The sequence below is a fragment of the Mangifera indica genome, chromosome 1 (assembly GCF_011075055.1).
Source record: "Mangifera indica cultivar Alphonso chromosome 1, CATAS_Mindica_2.1, whole genome shotgun sequence".
NCBI lineage: Eukaryota > Viridiplantae > Streptophyta > Magnoliopsida > Sapindales > Anacardiaceae > Mangifera > Mangifera indica.
This window is the reverse complement of record NC_058137.1, coordinates 13,484,911-13,501,440: the sequence shown is the minus strand read 5'-3', so window position 1 is coordinate 13,501,440 and position 16,530 is coordinate 13,484,911. Positions and strand designations below refer to the sequence as shown.

At 33.7% G+C, this 16,530-nt stretch overlaps 3 protein-coding genes across 3 annotated transcripts; 1 reads left to right on the top strand and 2 right to left on the bottom strand.

The window, feature by feature from the left end:
• Window positions 1-4,708: 4,708 nt before the first annotated feature.
• On the bottom strand, window positions 4,709-5,922 carry LOC123216780. Its single transcript, XM_044637384.1, has 2 exons — window positions 5,396-5,922; window positions 4,709-5,159 (listed from the first exon to the last, which is right to left on the bottom strand). The coding sequence occupies exons 1-2, from the start codon at window positions 5,920-5,922 to the stop codon at window positions 4,709-4,711; spliced, it is 978 nt and encodes a 325-aa protein (XP_044493319.1).
• A 555-nt stretch (window positions 5,923-6,477) lies between these two features.
• On the bottom strand, window positions 6,478-6,951 carry LOC123216714 (nucleosome assembly protein 1;1-like). Its single transcript, XM_044637285.1, has 2 exons — window positions 6,882-6,951; window positions 6,478-6,824 (listed from the first exon to the last, which is right to left on the bottom strand). The coding sequence occupies exons 1-2, from the start codon at window positions 6,949-6,951 to the stop codon at window positions 6,478-6,480; spliced, it is 417 nt and encodes a 138-aa protein (XP_044493220.1).
• A 4,572-nt stretch (window positions 6,952-11,523) lies between these two features.
• LOC123222451 (probable methyltransferase PMT26) lies at window positions 11,524-16,426 on the top strand. The gene is made up of 9 exons (XM_044645232.1): window positions 11,524-11,721; window positions 12,107-13,143; window positions 13,227-13,376; window positions 13,903-14,173; window positions 14,384-14,494; window positions 14,586-14,760; window positions 14,952-15,224; window positions 15,562-15,756; window positions 15,876-16,426. The coding sequence occupies exons 2-9, from the start codon at window positions 12,139-12,141 to the stop codon at window positions 16,102-16,104; spliced, it is 2,409 nt and encodes an 802-aa protein (XP_044501167.1). The 5' UTR covers window positions 11,524-11,721; window positions 12,107-12,138; the 3' UTR covers window positions 16,105-16,426.
• The last annotated feature ends 104 nt before the right edge of the window (window positions 16,427-16,530 follow it).

The following is a 16,530-nucleotide window of genomic DNA, read 5'->3' as shown; positions in this document are numbered from 1 at the left end:
ACGTTGGGTTGGATTATAGCATAATTTTGTGGGTTAGGTTTTATTATATCAAATTTAATAAAATATATTTTCAAAGGTTTTATTTTTTTGGGTTGGATTAATATGATCAAAGATTTTTGTGGGTTAAATTATATAGTTTAGCATAATTTAGCAATTTTGTCCTTTTTCATTTTTTTGGGTTAAATTCGTTGTAGAAGTAAACTGTAGGTTGATGGTTTAAGCTAAGGAAACAATTTTATAATTTTGTCTATGCTTGCGGAGAATGAAGTCAAGTTGATTGGAAGGGTTCGAATTTTGCATTTAGTTAGCTTTTATTGTTCTTCTAGAATTCAATTATTCTTTCTCTTTGTAATGAGAATGTAAATTATTTCTTAATTGACTTTTAGTTGTATGAAATTTAAGTTCTTTCAGCGTGCATTTTCTAAATATACATATATTTAATTATGACTAATTTAGTTCAGCGTGAAATTTACAGTTTTTTTAAAATGTAAAAGAAAGATATAAAAAATTAAAACAGATAAAAAATTAAATTGATAACAAAATTGATAAATCTATTGTTTTACAAGAAATTAATTAAAATAACCTTCCCCCTTTTTCCTGTGTAAAACATTTTTGCCCATTTTTTAATTATTATTATTATTTTAGTCATATCTTTCTATCTATATAGTTTGTGCATAACCGATTATTGTAGTAATGTGAAGAAGAAATTGTGTTATGTTAAAGCAGTACATTAATTTTTATACATGAATCCTGTGAGTTATTGCTTTTGGAATTTTTAAGACATGTTTGTACAGTTTACATGTTTGCATTCATGCTATGTTTAATTTACTAATAATAATCCAATTTCTTTCATTATTGTAATTTAAGGAATTAATATATATTTTCAGGCATTTGCAATCAACCATCAAGAGGGGGCGTACAGATTCCACGATGCATACAGATTCCGTGTGCACATGACGCTTCGGACAAAAATGGACACTCTGACTATAATTAGGAATAAACTAACATTTAGTCAACGAGCCATTTTTCGGACAACTTGTTTTGGACATTTATTAGATTTGACGGAGCCACAGTTCAGTGTTGTTTTTATTCAAGCAATGTTATTACGTATGATCAACCACGGGAACCCAAACAAAGAAATGTGGTTCAGAATAAATGGTGTTGAATTCCGATTCAGCCCTGTTGAGTTTGCACTCGTGACTGGTTTGATTTTCGGGGAGAACATGGACGTGTCCAATTACGTTGATTGCATGGATACGCCTCAATTGAGAGAGGAATACTTCCCGAACATTCACAAGTTGTTGTCTCATAGGGAGATTGAGCAAACATTTGACAATGAAGTTTGGGGAGACAATGATGACGACGCAATGAAATTTGCAGTATTATATTACGCATTTGTAGGATTATTAGGGGCGGACAACAGAACCAAAGTATCTGATCATTTTTTGCATATAGCGAACAATTTAGATGCATTTAGTCGATACCCATGGGGAACACTGACATGGAATAAAACAGTTGACTTTATATGAAAAGGTATACATAACAAATATCAATATTGTGTTTAACATTACCCGCCATACATTAGTTCGCTCCCACTTCTTAGTTACAGTATTTTGGGATACCCGATTGCTTTTCAAGTATCATATAATAGATAAAGTTTACATTCATATTGAGTATTGTAAATACTAACCATAAATGTTATACATTGTGCAGTATTGGATTTATGAGACAATTTAGAATCTATCGCCTTATATTCGTTTGGAAGCAAATGATCGAATTCCCCGTATCCTAAAATGGAAAACAGTTGTACTACCTACATAGGATGACATATTGATACTTTGGGACGCTTCTCCGGTATGTTGCTCATTATTATTTTATTATTCTGTTTTGTATTTCAATAATTTTTATAAATTTCTTTCATGTTCTAGGAGGAGATTACAACTGCATTACATCCGATTGAGATTGAGCGTTACTCTAAGTGGTATATTCGAGCTTTGAAGTTTATAGGAGAACACGCACCATCTACACATTCAGACGATGATGATGCCATCCAGTTGAACCATCTTGTTGCTTTTCAAACAGCCCCCAGAGGGTTTTCTTCGTCTTCCACTACTTTCGTACGAATTTCTTCATCCTGAGGTGCCAGACTCATGGTTCCTAAGACGTCTTCTATTGGACATACATCCTCTCCACAGGTGTCATCCTCCCGTACAGCATACCCCCGAGAGTCACGTAGGTACATACCTAATGTACCTGTTTCCCCACCATAGAAGTCTACTTCCCACACCTCCCATTCTCGAGAGCATCCGATAAATGAGCCTATAAGACACTCGGTCTATGGGACGTCATACAGTGGTGTTTCATACGACCGTTTTTAACAAATATTAATGGAACATGGAAGAGGCATCAGCTCTCAGATGCAGCAGCAATTGGACCAGTACGTTGTAATGATACGCGTAGAGTGGGAGCGACAGTTGTTAACATTTCATGAGGAGATGCAATCCTATTGGCAATAGCAGACATCGACGTATCGGGGGGAGATACAGGACTAATGACAATAACAACAATCGATGTTTCGGGGGGAGTTACAAGACCAATGACAACAACAAATATCAATGTTTCGGGGGGAGTTACAGGACCAATGGCAACAACAAACATCGATGTTTTGGGGGGAGATACAAGACCAATTGCAACAACAAACATCAATGCTTCAGGGGGAGATGTAGGAAAAAATGTCATCATTAAATAATCGTATTGTAGGACTTGAGGATTCTTATGTTCAGGCATCAGAATCAGTACAGGTTATTAGCCACCATACTTAATTTTTATTTTCAATTAGTTGTATTACTTAATTTTTATTTTCAATTGCTTAATTATAAAATAATGATAAAAATAAATTTGTTAACTTTTTTAGTTAGACAAATCATCAGACGATGATGTCCAACAACAAGTGCAGGACCAACCAATAGTTGTTCAGAAGCCGATGACAACTAAAAAAGTGTCAGCTTTCGGACGTGTACTGCAAAAAGGAAAATAGTTGGTAAGTCCATTCACAAATTCAGATAAGGAAAAAAAGAATAAACAATTAGTAATTGAGGGTCGTCATTCAGACCCGCGATTGGTTGAGTCCTATTCAGAGTTCACATTATGGTACCATCAAACGTTTGATAAAGACACTTGACGTGTATTTCTCGGGGGACCATCCGAAACGACCACCCAAATGCCCAAACCATGGTGGACCCAAATTGTAACACTAGGGCAATGGGTAGAAAACACGGTATGTACCCTTCCTTTGTATTTGTTCATATTGGTTATCAAGTTCAACTTATGATGTGATTTATCTGTGTACACAACATATCAAAGCTTTTATGGGTATACTCCATAAATCTTATCTAGATGGTAACTGGACGACTGTTTCGACCTAGTTTGTTGGACTTCTTCCACAGTGTTACAGTGAGTTTAAACAATTGGGTGCAAATATGGAGTGGCCCACGTTTTTTCTAGATCAAATCAATGGCATCTCATGCCTTCGGACAAAAGAATTCTTTTGGCCATGGAGTGGTGTTGACAAGGTGGTATACAACTATAAGTTGTTTATGATAAAATTGATTATTGGTACTTATTTCTCTTCATTGGTCGACAGGTATTCATTCCTCTCAACTTCGACAACCAACATTGGGTGTGTGGCATATTGGATAACAATGATTGGAGGATGTATATATACGACTCTGCCCAATATACTAACAGCATAGAAAGGGTGAAGAAGTTATTGATGCCATTTAGGACACTAACACACCTAATGAAGGTGAGTAACTTCTATGTATTAAAGGGAATTCCATCGCCAGATACTTCACCGACATTACAATACAGGTGTGTTCGTGATGTGCCAAAACAGGATATTGGAAGCAAAGACTATGACATTTTTTTACTCATGTTTATGGAATACCTTGCCCAAAATCAGTCATTTAATTTCACATCGACACATTCCAGGAGGTTAAGAAAGAATGTGGCTACAACCATATTCCAAGGAAGGGCCTTCAGTAAGTATTTAATATTTATGAGTTTATTTATATGTCAGCAAACTTTACTAAATTGGTTGTATTTATTCAATTCAATTGGAATGTGACAATGCAGCCTTTGAGGATTTCAATTAAGGCATGGATGGACGGGCATGCATATGAATTGGATGTCATTTTATTATTGTTTGAAAGATGTATTTTATTATTGATTGAAAGGTGTATTTTATTATTATTTGAATGATGTCATTTTATTATTGTTTGTATGGTGTATTTTATTATTGTTCGAATGATGTCAATATATTATTGTTTGTATTGTGTATTTTTCACATTGTTTTATTGAAACACGGTATGGGAAAAAATTTAAATATATATATAATAAAAAATGATAGGCTAACAAAAACAATAATAAAATGCAATACATTAAAAATTCTATAAAACCTAATAGATAAATTACATCAAATTAAATATGCAATACATTAAAATCCATTGCCATTGCGTACATGTACAAAACCCAATAGAAGATTCAACATGATAACCTAGTCGACCGTATGGGTTGCATCATGAGTATGACGACCTCAGGTTGGTGTGTTACTGGGTGTGCGGGACGAGCTAACCACAAACACTGGTGCTGGACTCTAACATTTCAAACGAGTATGACCAGGTTGATGACATCGACTGCAGTATTATTGTCAAACTTCCTCTCCTTGTAAAGGTCTTTTTGCATGATTGGAAGGACGACCTGACCTTCGTTGCTCCATCACTGGAGGATAAATCGCAGACATATTTGATGGTGCCCAAGTTGATTGATCCCCTAGTGGATTAATATCTTCTTCATATACCCTACGTAAATATTTAGTAGAGTAGTATGTACTGACCCAGCTTACACAGTCCGATAGGTTATTATACCTTGCTATAGCTGCAACGTGTGCACACGAAATCTGAGAATATTGAAATTTTCCATAATCACACGTTCGATATAGAAGATTCACAATGAACACTTGTTGTCTTGAATCATGAACTTCGTATTGTTGCATGTTGATTAGTTTAACAATCATATTGACAGATTTGAACACATGTCGAGCAAGCTTGTCCTCAGCCCATGGTGTTAACGGGTGAGATCTCTCACTTGTAAAAAAACAACTAAAATAAATGCGATGAAAAAACAGAAGCATCAGAATAAATTTTAGTCATACGTACCAGCCATGTTTCGCCTATTGAAAAATCAATGTTGCAGCGTGCTTCAAAGAAACTCTACCAATATAGTGATTGGCAAAACGAGAGTAGTCCGTGTTAAAGCATTAAAGGACTCAACAATATTGGTCGTCCTAATATTATACCGCCATCCTCCAAAGTGGGCACGTGCTTATTTGTCATACCCAATGTCGATCAAATAGGTTGCTGCAGCAGGATTTACTCTAGCAATTCTACTCATAGCAGCTTGAAAGTCTGTGAGATGATATGCCTTAGCAGCTTTCCAAAATAGTCCTTCAATATGTTTAGTTTTTTTGAACTGCGAACGCATGTTACCCTTTATGTGGTAATTACAAAACCCATGATGAGCGTGAGGTAGTACGTTCATGACCGATGTAATTATTGAATGATGACGATCAGAAATAATGGCCAAATCTGACAAATCACCAATGCACATGCGAAGGTATGTCAAAAACGACGTCCATGTATCTATTCCCTCTTTGTGCCTAATACCGAATGCGAATGGGTAAATTTGATTATTACCGTCCTTCACAACAGCAATGAAAAGAGACCCAAGATACTTTCCTTTTAAGTGTGAAGCATCAATGCATATCACCGGGAGACAGAATTGTTGGAACCCTCGTATAGAATACCTTATACACATGAAAAAAAACTTGAACTTATTTTCTGGATCGACATCAATACGTGTCATAGTTCCTGGGTTCTTAAGCTCCAAATTATGACAGTACTCACGTAATATACCGAAAGACTCTTTCGGAGATCCTCGTAATGCATTTATTGCATATGTTTTGGCACATCATGCTTGCATGTAGGATATGTCAATTCGGTACCTATCTGCCATGTCTAAAATAATTTCCTTTGGTCAATAAATACGATCAACCACGAATATGAACTTAAGTATGTTACCTAACGATTCGGCACCAGCTTGTTTGTGATGTGGCAATATTTGATCTCGTAGACAAGTGTGAGTCTCATCCATACGTCGTAAGACCCAATAGTCTCCATCTCGCTCTCTCATCGCTCGTGCCCGCCATTTACATTGTGGGTGTAAGCACTTAAACTCATATCATATGTTATCAGAGTGACCAACCTTCCATTGAATTCTTGTCTCTAAAGCATACGTTCGAAATAGTGCTCTAAATTCAGCCTTAGAGTTATAAAAACCCATTACTTGTAAACAGTTGCCCCTTTATGTTACCTGGTTAGTAATACATGCATTCTTAACATCAACAACAGGCTCAGGAACCTATTGAAATGGATTTGGATTATGGATGTGACTTGGATATGCTCCAATATTCATAAAGTCATGACGTCTTGTGCTACATTCAGCCTCATCGTAGCAAGTATGACTTTGACTTCTATCAGCGTCTTGGCTCTGAACACCATATATGTTGTCATCAAACCTCGAGAATTCTTCGTCTTCATCATCATCATCCTCCTCATCCTCATTACCTTCTACATCATAATCCTCATCCATGTTGTCGTCATTATCATCACCAACATCATAATTCCCTCCAAACTCTTCAAAACTTTGTGGATATGCCCACTCATTTGTCGGATGATTTTCCCTTTCTTCATCATAAACATCTTCGCCTTGTTGATTGGCCCTTCCGTCAATTTAACTCTCCGTAATAAAAAGTTTTGTGTAACCTTGTGAACTTCTTGCTACAACCATAAAAAACTCCACATCATCATCGTCTACAATCTCCATTGGACCCATATCACCTAATGTAAATACACGCACAGTTGACTGTCTTTGATCGAGTCTTAGACGATAGCTGATTTTTGCAATGAATCCATCAAAATCAACATTTGTGTCAATACAAATCCCTCTCTCATTCCCACCAACATATCTTGTGACATTATCATCACCTTCAACCCATTGGCCTCCATATCGAATCTTAAATGCAGCTTTTCCATCCTAACTAAAAATAAACCTAAAAAACATAAAAACTCCAAATTACACTATGCTTCCTTTTTTTCAAATTAAGCCCCAAATGCAATACCAATGCAATCAAACTTTATATATATGTGAAAAATATATCATATCATCAACTGATGTACAAAAATTTATCAAGGCAAAACAATAAAAAACATGAAAAAAATGACAGTGGCAATTTCGTAATATATTATGTAACTCTCTGTCAAGACAAAAAAACAACACACACATGAGTTCCAAATTGGAATAAACAAACATAAAAAATAAAAAAAATTGCGTGCAATAGAAGAAAACAGGAAAAAATAAAATAAATTCAGTGGGGCACATCCGGTTGGCGTTAACGCTAACCTATCCATCATCTAGAATTTTTTTTAGCTGTATTTTGGTTTTTTATAGCCATCACAACAACATTAAACAATCATAAGAACTTTAAACAATAGAAACAACATGAAATAATAACATTAAACAATCTAACAACATGAAATCATAATAAAGTTAAAATTTACATGAACATGAATATACTATACTTATTTCATTTTCAATTATTTATAAAGAAAACACACAACATATGCGGTTAAGTCAACACTCACCTGGACATGGATGATTTTGCTATGAAGTCTTTACAGCAGATATTAATTCTCTTAATAAATTTAGCAATTTTTGTCTCTCCCTCCCTTATGTCCAATTGGAATCTTTTATAATGGATTCTCACGGGTTTTATTGTTCAATCACATGTCTTCTTCCTTCTATTAATACTAATATTTTATTGTCATGCTGCTGGGATTCCTTCCTCAGTTGAGGAAGAAGAGAGAAAAAGTTACAGAGATTCTCTGCATAGGTCACTTCAGGAGCGTCAACCATTTAATTATACTATAATATAATTATAATATTCTAATTAAAAATATAATATAAATATAATAATATATTATTATATTATATATAATATATTATAATATATAGTATTATATAGGGAAAAGGACTATTTCCCACCCATTTTTTAGCCCCATTTCAAAAGCATACCCATGTCAGATGAAAAACCAAACACCCACCCAAAGTTTAATCTGTTTGCTCCACCCACATATTTTCTGTTAGATGAAGCGGTAAATTCGTCATTTTATCAATAATATTAAATAATTAAAATTGTATCTCATTTTCCCCCCGTTAATTTGAAAAACTAATATTTGTCCCCTAAATTAAGTTTTAAAAAATTCACTTTTCCCCCCTGAAATGCAGCCACTTTTTCCGGTGACGGCGAAAAAGTTTTCGTCGAAAGGTCGACCACCTCTGGAAGATGATCGTCGTCTAAGAAAGACGACCGTCGTCTAGATCTGGATGATGAGAGTCATCCAGAACTAGACAATAAATCGTCATCCATTCTGGACGACGAAGTGTCGTCCATTCTAGACGACAAGCATTGTCCAGAGAATGGACGACGAGGGTCATCTGGAATGGACGATAATGGACGACGCTCCGTCGTCCAGAGAAGGGATGAGCGTCGTCCAAAGAATGGACGGCCCCTCGTCACTCTCCCTCCAGCCTCGTTGTCGTCGGTGGCTAGAGGGAAAATGAAAAAAAAATTAGGGATTTGAGGGGGTGAAAGTCACTTTTCAAAGTTTAGGGATGGGGTAAAGTGTAACTTTTAAAATCGGTGGGGGAAAATGCGATAAAATTATATCAGTGGAATGTAAACAGTAAAATAACGGTTTTACCCCTCTATTTAACGGAGAATTTAACAGCAGTTGTGGGTGGATGCAAACAGATTAAACTTTGGGTTGGTGTTTAGGTTTTTCATCTGGTGTGGGTATACTTTTGAGATAGGACTAAAAAATGGGTGGGAAATAGTCCTTTCCCCTATTATATAATATTATAATATTAAGAATTCTTCATATTAATATATTATAATATAACATATTATATATATTTTATTATATATAATATATTATATAATTATATAATATAATATTAAATATTATAATATATAATATATAATAAGGGTTGGCGACAACGCCAACGCCGAGGGTTGGCATTGCCGCCAACCCTTATTAATAATATATAAAATATATTATATTATATATAATATAATATATTATAATAATATTATAATATAATTATATAATTATAATATATAATATTAATATTATAATATTATATACATATAAGGATTGGCGTCGCCAACCCTTATGTACATATATTAAGGGTTGGCGTTCACGCCAATGATTTTTTTTTTCAGTTTAAATCCTTAAATGTTAATTTTTTTTTCAGTTAAATCCTACTAAATGATTTTCTTCGATGGTCATTTCTTCCAGGGTATAAAGTGGATGTGGTTGAGTTTTTGTGGGTTACTCTTTTTTTTTATATCCTCACTTTGAAGAATTCTTAATCTAAAGAATTCAGTTTTTTCCTTTCTTTTTTTGTTTTGGAAGATGAGGATGAAGAGAGTAAGGATCTCTCTACATGATTTTCTTTATCATTTTGAAAGAAGAGGAAGAAGAGAGAGAAAAGTTACAAAGAAAAAGAGAGAGAATATATGCATGAAAGATTAAAGAGGGGTATTTTGGGAAAGTTGATTACTGTTGTGGTATATTTGTTTAAGCTTTAGGATATGTGACATTTTTGTATACACGGATTAAAATAGTGGTAAAAATTTCAATTTCCCAAAAGAAAAACACTACTAAAACATGTATTCTGTTTTCATTTTCAAATTACAACTTTAAAAAATCTAATGCATTTTCAAACATAAAAACTATAAAATATAAATAAACTCATCTTCATTCTTCTTAATATTTTCACAAAAATTTTACATAATTGTGAAAATCAACTTTTATAGAAAGACATTTATACTAGAGATTCCTACTAATTGAATATAATATTAGGGTAAGTATTTAACAAACACTTTGAAAATAAAGAAAATAATATTTAAGATAAATTTAATAATATTTATCTATGTTTTTAGTATAATTAAAAAAAGAAGATAAAATCAATATGAGTTTATCTCAAATTTTCTTTATAATTTTTTATTTAGAATATAAGAAATCAACAAAATTACTTAGTTAGATCTAAAGTTCAAACGATAACAATATAAGTATTATTATATTTAAAAATAATTATTGTAAATATTTATATTTAAAGACATTAATCCTCTTTGAGTATGGTAAAATAATATTTTTTTTAATGTTTTATAAATAACAAAAAAATTTCCTTGCGTGTAACTTTAGGTGTTAAAATAAACAATAAAATTGTGTGTATAACTCATATATATAATTTTACACATAACTAATGACATATTACTATATGATTGAGTACTATTTTATCTTTAATTTTAAATTATCTAATTATATGATGATATATTAGTGATTATCACAAAGTTATTCACGTTATTTATGTATATAACATTACTTTAAAATAAATGGTAAGTGAATACTTTAACAATATTGTTGGCTTATGTGCTTTAACTTAAAATATTACTGAATTGATGGTTTAGTTTGAGAATCAGTCCTTGATAAAGAAGTCTTTCTTTTATATTGATTAGGCCAAATGACTAATTTCGGTTTGATAAAACTAAAAATAGTTTTTCTTTAAAATTGAAAGTCAATTGCTAAAATTAACTTTAACCGTTAGAAGATATTTATGATAGTTTATCCAAATATTATAATATTGTTGTAATTAACTACATTTTGTCTCCATGTTTTAAATATTACAATAAAACCTTTGTTAGATTAAATTATAACAGTATTGTTAGGTGTAAATGTCATTATTTAAAAAATAATAAGGACAAATGAATAATTTTTATATTTTATTTTAATTTGAAAATATATTATAACTTTAACAATTTGTAATATGATATTTATACTCTTAATTTATTTTGTTTTGTTCAATTTTTTGAAATGTAATTATTATTTTTTAAACTATTGAAAAACTTATTGAAACTTTTAAACCTTAAACTTTATTGAATTTTGAAAATTTTGAAAATTTTTATTAATGTTCCTAAAATTTTAAAAAATTATAGTTATTCTCTAATATATAATAATATATTATTGACATTTTTATCTACATTTGAAATAATAAAAATCTTTTATTATTTTAAATTAAAATTAATATAAATTAGAATGTAAAAATTATTTAATAAAATGTTAAGAATAAAACGTTGTTTAGTTTAAGGAGTCTTTTGACTTTTAAATATTTTATAAAAGATTTAACGAATTATTTTAACAAATTTAACATACCGGTGACAAGTTGGTTTTTTAGAACTTAAAGGTGAGATGTTCTTCAATCAAACATTGGGTGGGACATAGTTTTTGGGCTCTCTATCACTATTGAATTTAACCCGCGGCAGGGGGCGGTAATTCAGGTTGTATCTCACCGTCACAACCAAATTCAAAGGCGAAGAAAAAAAATACAAAAAAAAAATTTCTAAATTCAGCTCTTCTAAATTCGCTTTCTGTATATATTTATCACAAAATAGAAACCTCCCAAACGTTAATGGAGAACTAACAAAGCCCCTCAGCTCCACTCTCTTCAGAACTGCTCCTGCTTTGCTCTTTCCATAATAAGGTACAGAACCATTTAAGCCTTTACATTTTTTTTCATAAAATATCACCATGTTTTGATGTGGATCTAAGCTCAATTCGATAAGCTCGTTTTTGAAGTTGAATGAACATGTGTGTTTAAATCATAACTGGTCTATTTTTTTAATAATTTAAAGTTATGTTGATGTGTGTCTGATTCAAGCTCAAGTGGGTTTGTGATTAGCATAGATCTGAGAGAATTTTGTTCATTTTGTGAAGTGGGTATTTTGCTATAATCTTGATCTGAGAGATAATTTAAGCTGAACTAAGTTATTGATTTGTTGTGGATGGGAGTGATCTAATGTTGCTTTATTTTATTTATAGTTGACGTTTTTTGATTGATTTGAATTTTTGTTTGCTTTGATCTTTAGGCTTGGATCTTTCATTTAAGTTAAAAAGAATCATGGCTTTAGGGAAATATAGTAGGATAGATAATAGGAGATCTTCAGCTAGTTACTGGCCAACTGTGACTGTTGTTTTGTTTGTGGCTCTTTGCTTGGTTGGAGTATGGATGATGACATCGTTGTCTGTGGCACCGGTTCAGAATGTAGATGAGCCGGCACAGGAGAAGAAAAGTGAGGTGAGGGAACAGGTGGTGGAAAGTAATGAGAGTAATACTCAGCAGTTTGAAGATAACACAGGTGATTTGCCTGAGGATACTACAAAAGGAGATGGTTCGGTTCAGAATCGAAGTAATGGTAATTCACAAGAAAATGAAGAGAAGTCTGTGGGGAACTCAACTGAGGAGAATAAGTCAGATGATGGATCGGATATAGAAATGCAAAATGATGAGATTAACATGGATGATGGGGCTTCTAAGACTGAAGAAAATTTAGAATCTGGGAAGACGAATGCTGGTGCTGGTGAAGGTAATTCTGAGGAGAATTCGAATGAAAATGATAAGAAAACCGATGAAAATGAGACAAAGTCTGAGGAGAACTCTGACGATACAAAGGATGGGGGAAAAGTAGATGGCCAGATACAGGAGAAGGTGGACCAAAATGATGACAAGGAGTCAGGGAAAAGCTCTGATGACAAAAAGGAAGATGACCAATTGAAAAACCAGATTTTAAATGAGGAATTTCGTTCTGGGGCTCAGTTGGAGCTTTCAAAAGAAACTACTGCACAAAATGGGTCCTGGTCAACTCAGGCAACAGAGTCAAAGAATGAAAAGGATGCTCAATTATCTTCTAAATATCAAAGTGGTTATAATTGGAAACTTTGCAATGCCACTGCAGGGTTTGATTTTATCCCATGCCTTGACAACATTCAAGCAATTAAGAGTCTTCGATCCTCTAAGCATTATGAACACCGAGAGAGGCACTGTCCTGAAGAACCCCCCACTTGCCTTGTTCCTCTTCCTGAAGGATATAGACGTTCTATTAATTGGCCTACTAGCAGGGAAAAAGTATGCGATAAAATAAATCATGACATATTATTTTTTTCCTTTTCTGTTCTTATGAAGATGATTGTTAAGTTCCACTTTTGCAGATATGGTACTATAATGTTCCCCATACCAAACTTGTGGTAGTTAAGGGGCACCAAAATTGGGTGAAAGTTGATGGAGAGTACCTCACTTTCCCAGGTGGTGGAACTCAGTTTAAGCATGGTGCTCTCCATTATATTGACTTCATAAACAAGGTGGGCACTTCAAGTGATGATTACTGTTGGTTACTTTGTATGATGGTTTGGCTCAGTTTTGTCAAATCAATATGGTCATGCTTGGTGGATTCTTAATACTTCTTTTAGTTTTCTCTCTGTTCCATTCTTTCTATCTTTTTCTGGAGAGGTACATTTGTTGATAAATATGTTGAGTTATATATACTTCTAGGATTTTTCTGAATGTTGTAAACAAAATTATTTTAGTATTGGTAGTGCCTGCTAAGGAGAATGGTAATATTAAATCAAACTCTAGCAAACTACTTCCAGTGGCAATTGTTTTGTGCATGAAGATCATTCAATTGAGTTATTTGAATAATATCCAACACTGATTATTTCATAATAATTGGCAGTTGTTATTTATACTCTTAATTATCACCTACAAGCTTATTTTAACTAGATTAGTATATGTAATTCTAGACTTATGGTTGGATCTGTCCATGATTTCTTTACTTTTAATAACTGCTGTCTTACAAGTTTGTTCTGATACCAATTTATGTGAATGCAGACTGTTCCTGACATTGCCTGGGGAAAACGTTCTCGTGTCGTATTAGATGTTGGATGTGGGGTGGCCAGCTTTGGAGGCTTTCTTTTTGATAGAGATGTTCTGACCATGTCATTTGCTCCTAAAGATGAACATGAAGCCCAAGTTCAGTTTGCACTTGAAAGGGGTATCCCTGCTATATCGGCTGTGATGGGAACAAAGAGACTGCCCTACCCTGGAAAAGTTTTTGATATAGTCCACTGTGCACGTTGCAGAGTCCCGTGGCATATAGAAGGTATGAAATATTAATCAGATGAAATAGAGCTGCTTTAAAATTTTATTTATCTCTGAAGACACTCCCTTTGTGGAATTTAAACATTAATGTTTCACTTTTTGATGGTTATGCCTCTAATAAACTACTCAATTAACACAGTAGTGGTTTCTATATTATAAGTTCATGTTAAGGTTTTAGCATTCATTTTATTCTGATCATCGCATTATGCAGGTGGGAAACTTCTTTTGGAGCTCGATCGTGTGTTGAGACCTGGTGGTTTCTTTGTGTGGTCTGCAACTCCTGTTTATCAAAAGCTTGATGAAGATGTTAAGATTTGGAATGGTAGATGATTCTTACCTTAACAATTTCAAATCCATCTCAAAAGGCTCATTGATTCTAACAACTCATAAAATTTTATGGTAACTTTTTGCAGCTATGTCTGAACTAACAAAAGCTATGTGCTGGGAACTTGTGTCCATCAGTAAGGATACTGTCAATGGAGTGGGTATAGCAATATATAAGAAGCCTACGACTAATGAGTGCTATGAGAAAAGATCAAAACAAGAGCCTCCAATGTGCCCCCAGTCTGATGATCCAAATGCAGCATGGTAATCATCCTCTTGGCCGAGAGAAAGAAATTATATTATTCAATGAACAAAACCAATGTATTGGCAAACAAGAAGTCTGCCATGTCACTTAATTGGAAAAATGTTTTTATGTTTTTCAGAATGAATTGTTTGCTATGACACTTATTTCTTTCTCCTAGCTGCCATAAAACTAATTTGATTATTGTTCATAGGAATGTTCCACTGCAAGCTTGCATGCATAAGGTGCCAGTAGAATCATTAGAACGTGGGTCACAATGGCCAGAGCTGTGGCCTGAAAGGTTAGAGAAACCGCCATACTGGTTGTTGAGTTCCCAAGTTGGGGTCTATGGAAAATCTGCACCAGAAGATTTCACTGCAGATTATGACCACTGGAAACGGGTAGTGTCCAGATCTTACCTAAATAGCCTTGGAATAGATTGGTCATCTGTGAGGAATGTCATGGACATGCGATCTGTCTATGGAGGGTGAGCAAAAACGGCCTTTCTTACCAGGAATGTTGAAATCCTCTGAAAATTGATTCTTCAATCTGCCTTTTTTCCCCCGAATTGGAAAAATGATTTGTACATGTTTAACTCGATCTTTAACAATTTGTGTATGGTTATTTTGTTATGTGCTAGTGGCCTGGTCAAATAATGTGTTTATTTCAACTAATAATGATCTACTTCTCCCAGTCAAAAGTGTTGGTAACATCAGTCATAAACTCATTTCAATAGGGCTGGGGTGTTAGCAGATTCTATTAAAAACTTATAGTGTCTTGTTTCATTCTTTGTCCTGTTCTGATATTGTGGTTGTGCTTTTTAGATTTGCCGCCGCACTAAAAGATATCAATGTGTGGGTCCTAAATGTTGTCTCAGTAGACTCTGCAGATACACTCCCCATTATTTATGAACGAGGGCTGTTCGGTATATATCATGATTGGTGTGAATCATTTAGCACCTATCCTAGAACATATGATCTTCTTCATGCTGACCATCTTTTCTCCAAGGTTAAGAAGAGGTTAGTACTAATATTAACAGGTATATAATGTATCATTTCGTAAAGGCAATACTGCTGGAACTTACCAGTTCATCATTTTTTGTGTACCTTCTGATGCTGGAATTATCTTGATCTTACAGGTGTAAGTTAGTAGCTGTTGTTGCTGAGGTTGATCGGATCCTGAGGCCAGAAGGGAAGCTCATTGTTCGTGATAATGTTGAGACTATTAATGAGTTGGAGAGTTTGGTTAAGTCCATGCAATGGGTGGTTCACATGACCTACTCGAAAGACAAAGAGGGGTTACTCTGTGTCCAAAAGTCCTTGTGGCGAGCCAACCAGTGGGAAGATATTAAGTATGCTCTTGCTTAAGCATGCACTGCTCTCACAGCTCTTCATTAATGAGCCGAAAAGGTATTTTTTGTTTTGTTTGCTAATTGCAATTTATTGCTTCTTCTCCACGTTGGCTCGTGTATCATGTTAAGTAGGTTCATAAGTGTCAAATCTTGTATTTAAAAAATTTTTGTTTTCACAGGCAGTGTATGATGTTGATCATTTCAGTGTTCAGCTTTTAATTTTTTTTTTTTTTTACATTATCATTATAACAAGATTGGAACTCATCATAGACAGACTTATATTATTTATTGATTGCGAACGAATGAATTATTGGTAGTGGGCATTTGTTTGTTTGAAATTCTGTTGAACTTTCAAATGAGAAACATTTTATTTGTTGTAGTGAAGATATTGCCATTTTCTATTGTAGTTATACATGTGCGGAGCATGTTTACTAAAAACCCT

Coding starts and splice junctions, on each gene's coding strand:
- LOC123216714 (XM_044637285.1), bottom strand. CDS start 6,951: ATGGGTCCAATGGAGATTGTAGACGATGATGATGTGGAGTTTTTTATG. Junction 6,825..6,881: donor TGTAGCAAGAAGTTCACAAG/GTTACACAAAAC, acceptor CCAATCAACAAG/GCGAAGATGTTTATGATGAA.
- LOC123216780 (XM_044637384.1), bottom strand. CDS start 5,922: ATGACACGTATTGATGTCGATCCAGAAAATAAGTTCAAGTTTTTTTTC. Junction 5,160..5,395: donor ACCTATTTGATCGACATTGG/GTATGACAAATA, acceptor CATTTATTTTAG/TTGTTTTTTTACAAGTGAGA.
- LOC123222451 (XM_044645232.1), top strand. CDS start 12,139: ATGGCTTTAGGGAAATATAGTAGGATAGATAATAGGAGATCTTCAGCT. Junction 13,144..13,226: donor GGCCTACTAGCAGGGAAAAA/GTATGCGATAAA, acceptor CCACTTTTGCAG/ATATGGTACTATAATGTTCC. Junction 13,377..13,902: donor ATATTGACTTCATAAACAAG/GTGGGCACTTCA, acceptor ATGTGAATGCAG/ACTGTTCCTGACATTGCCTG.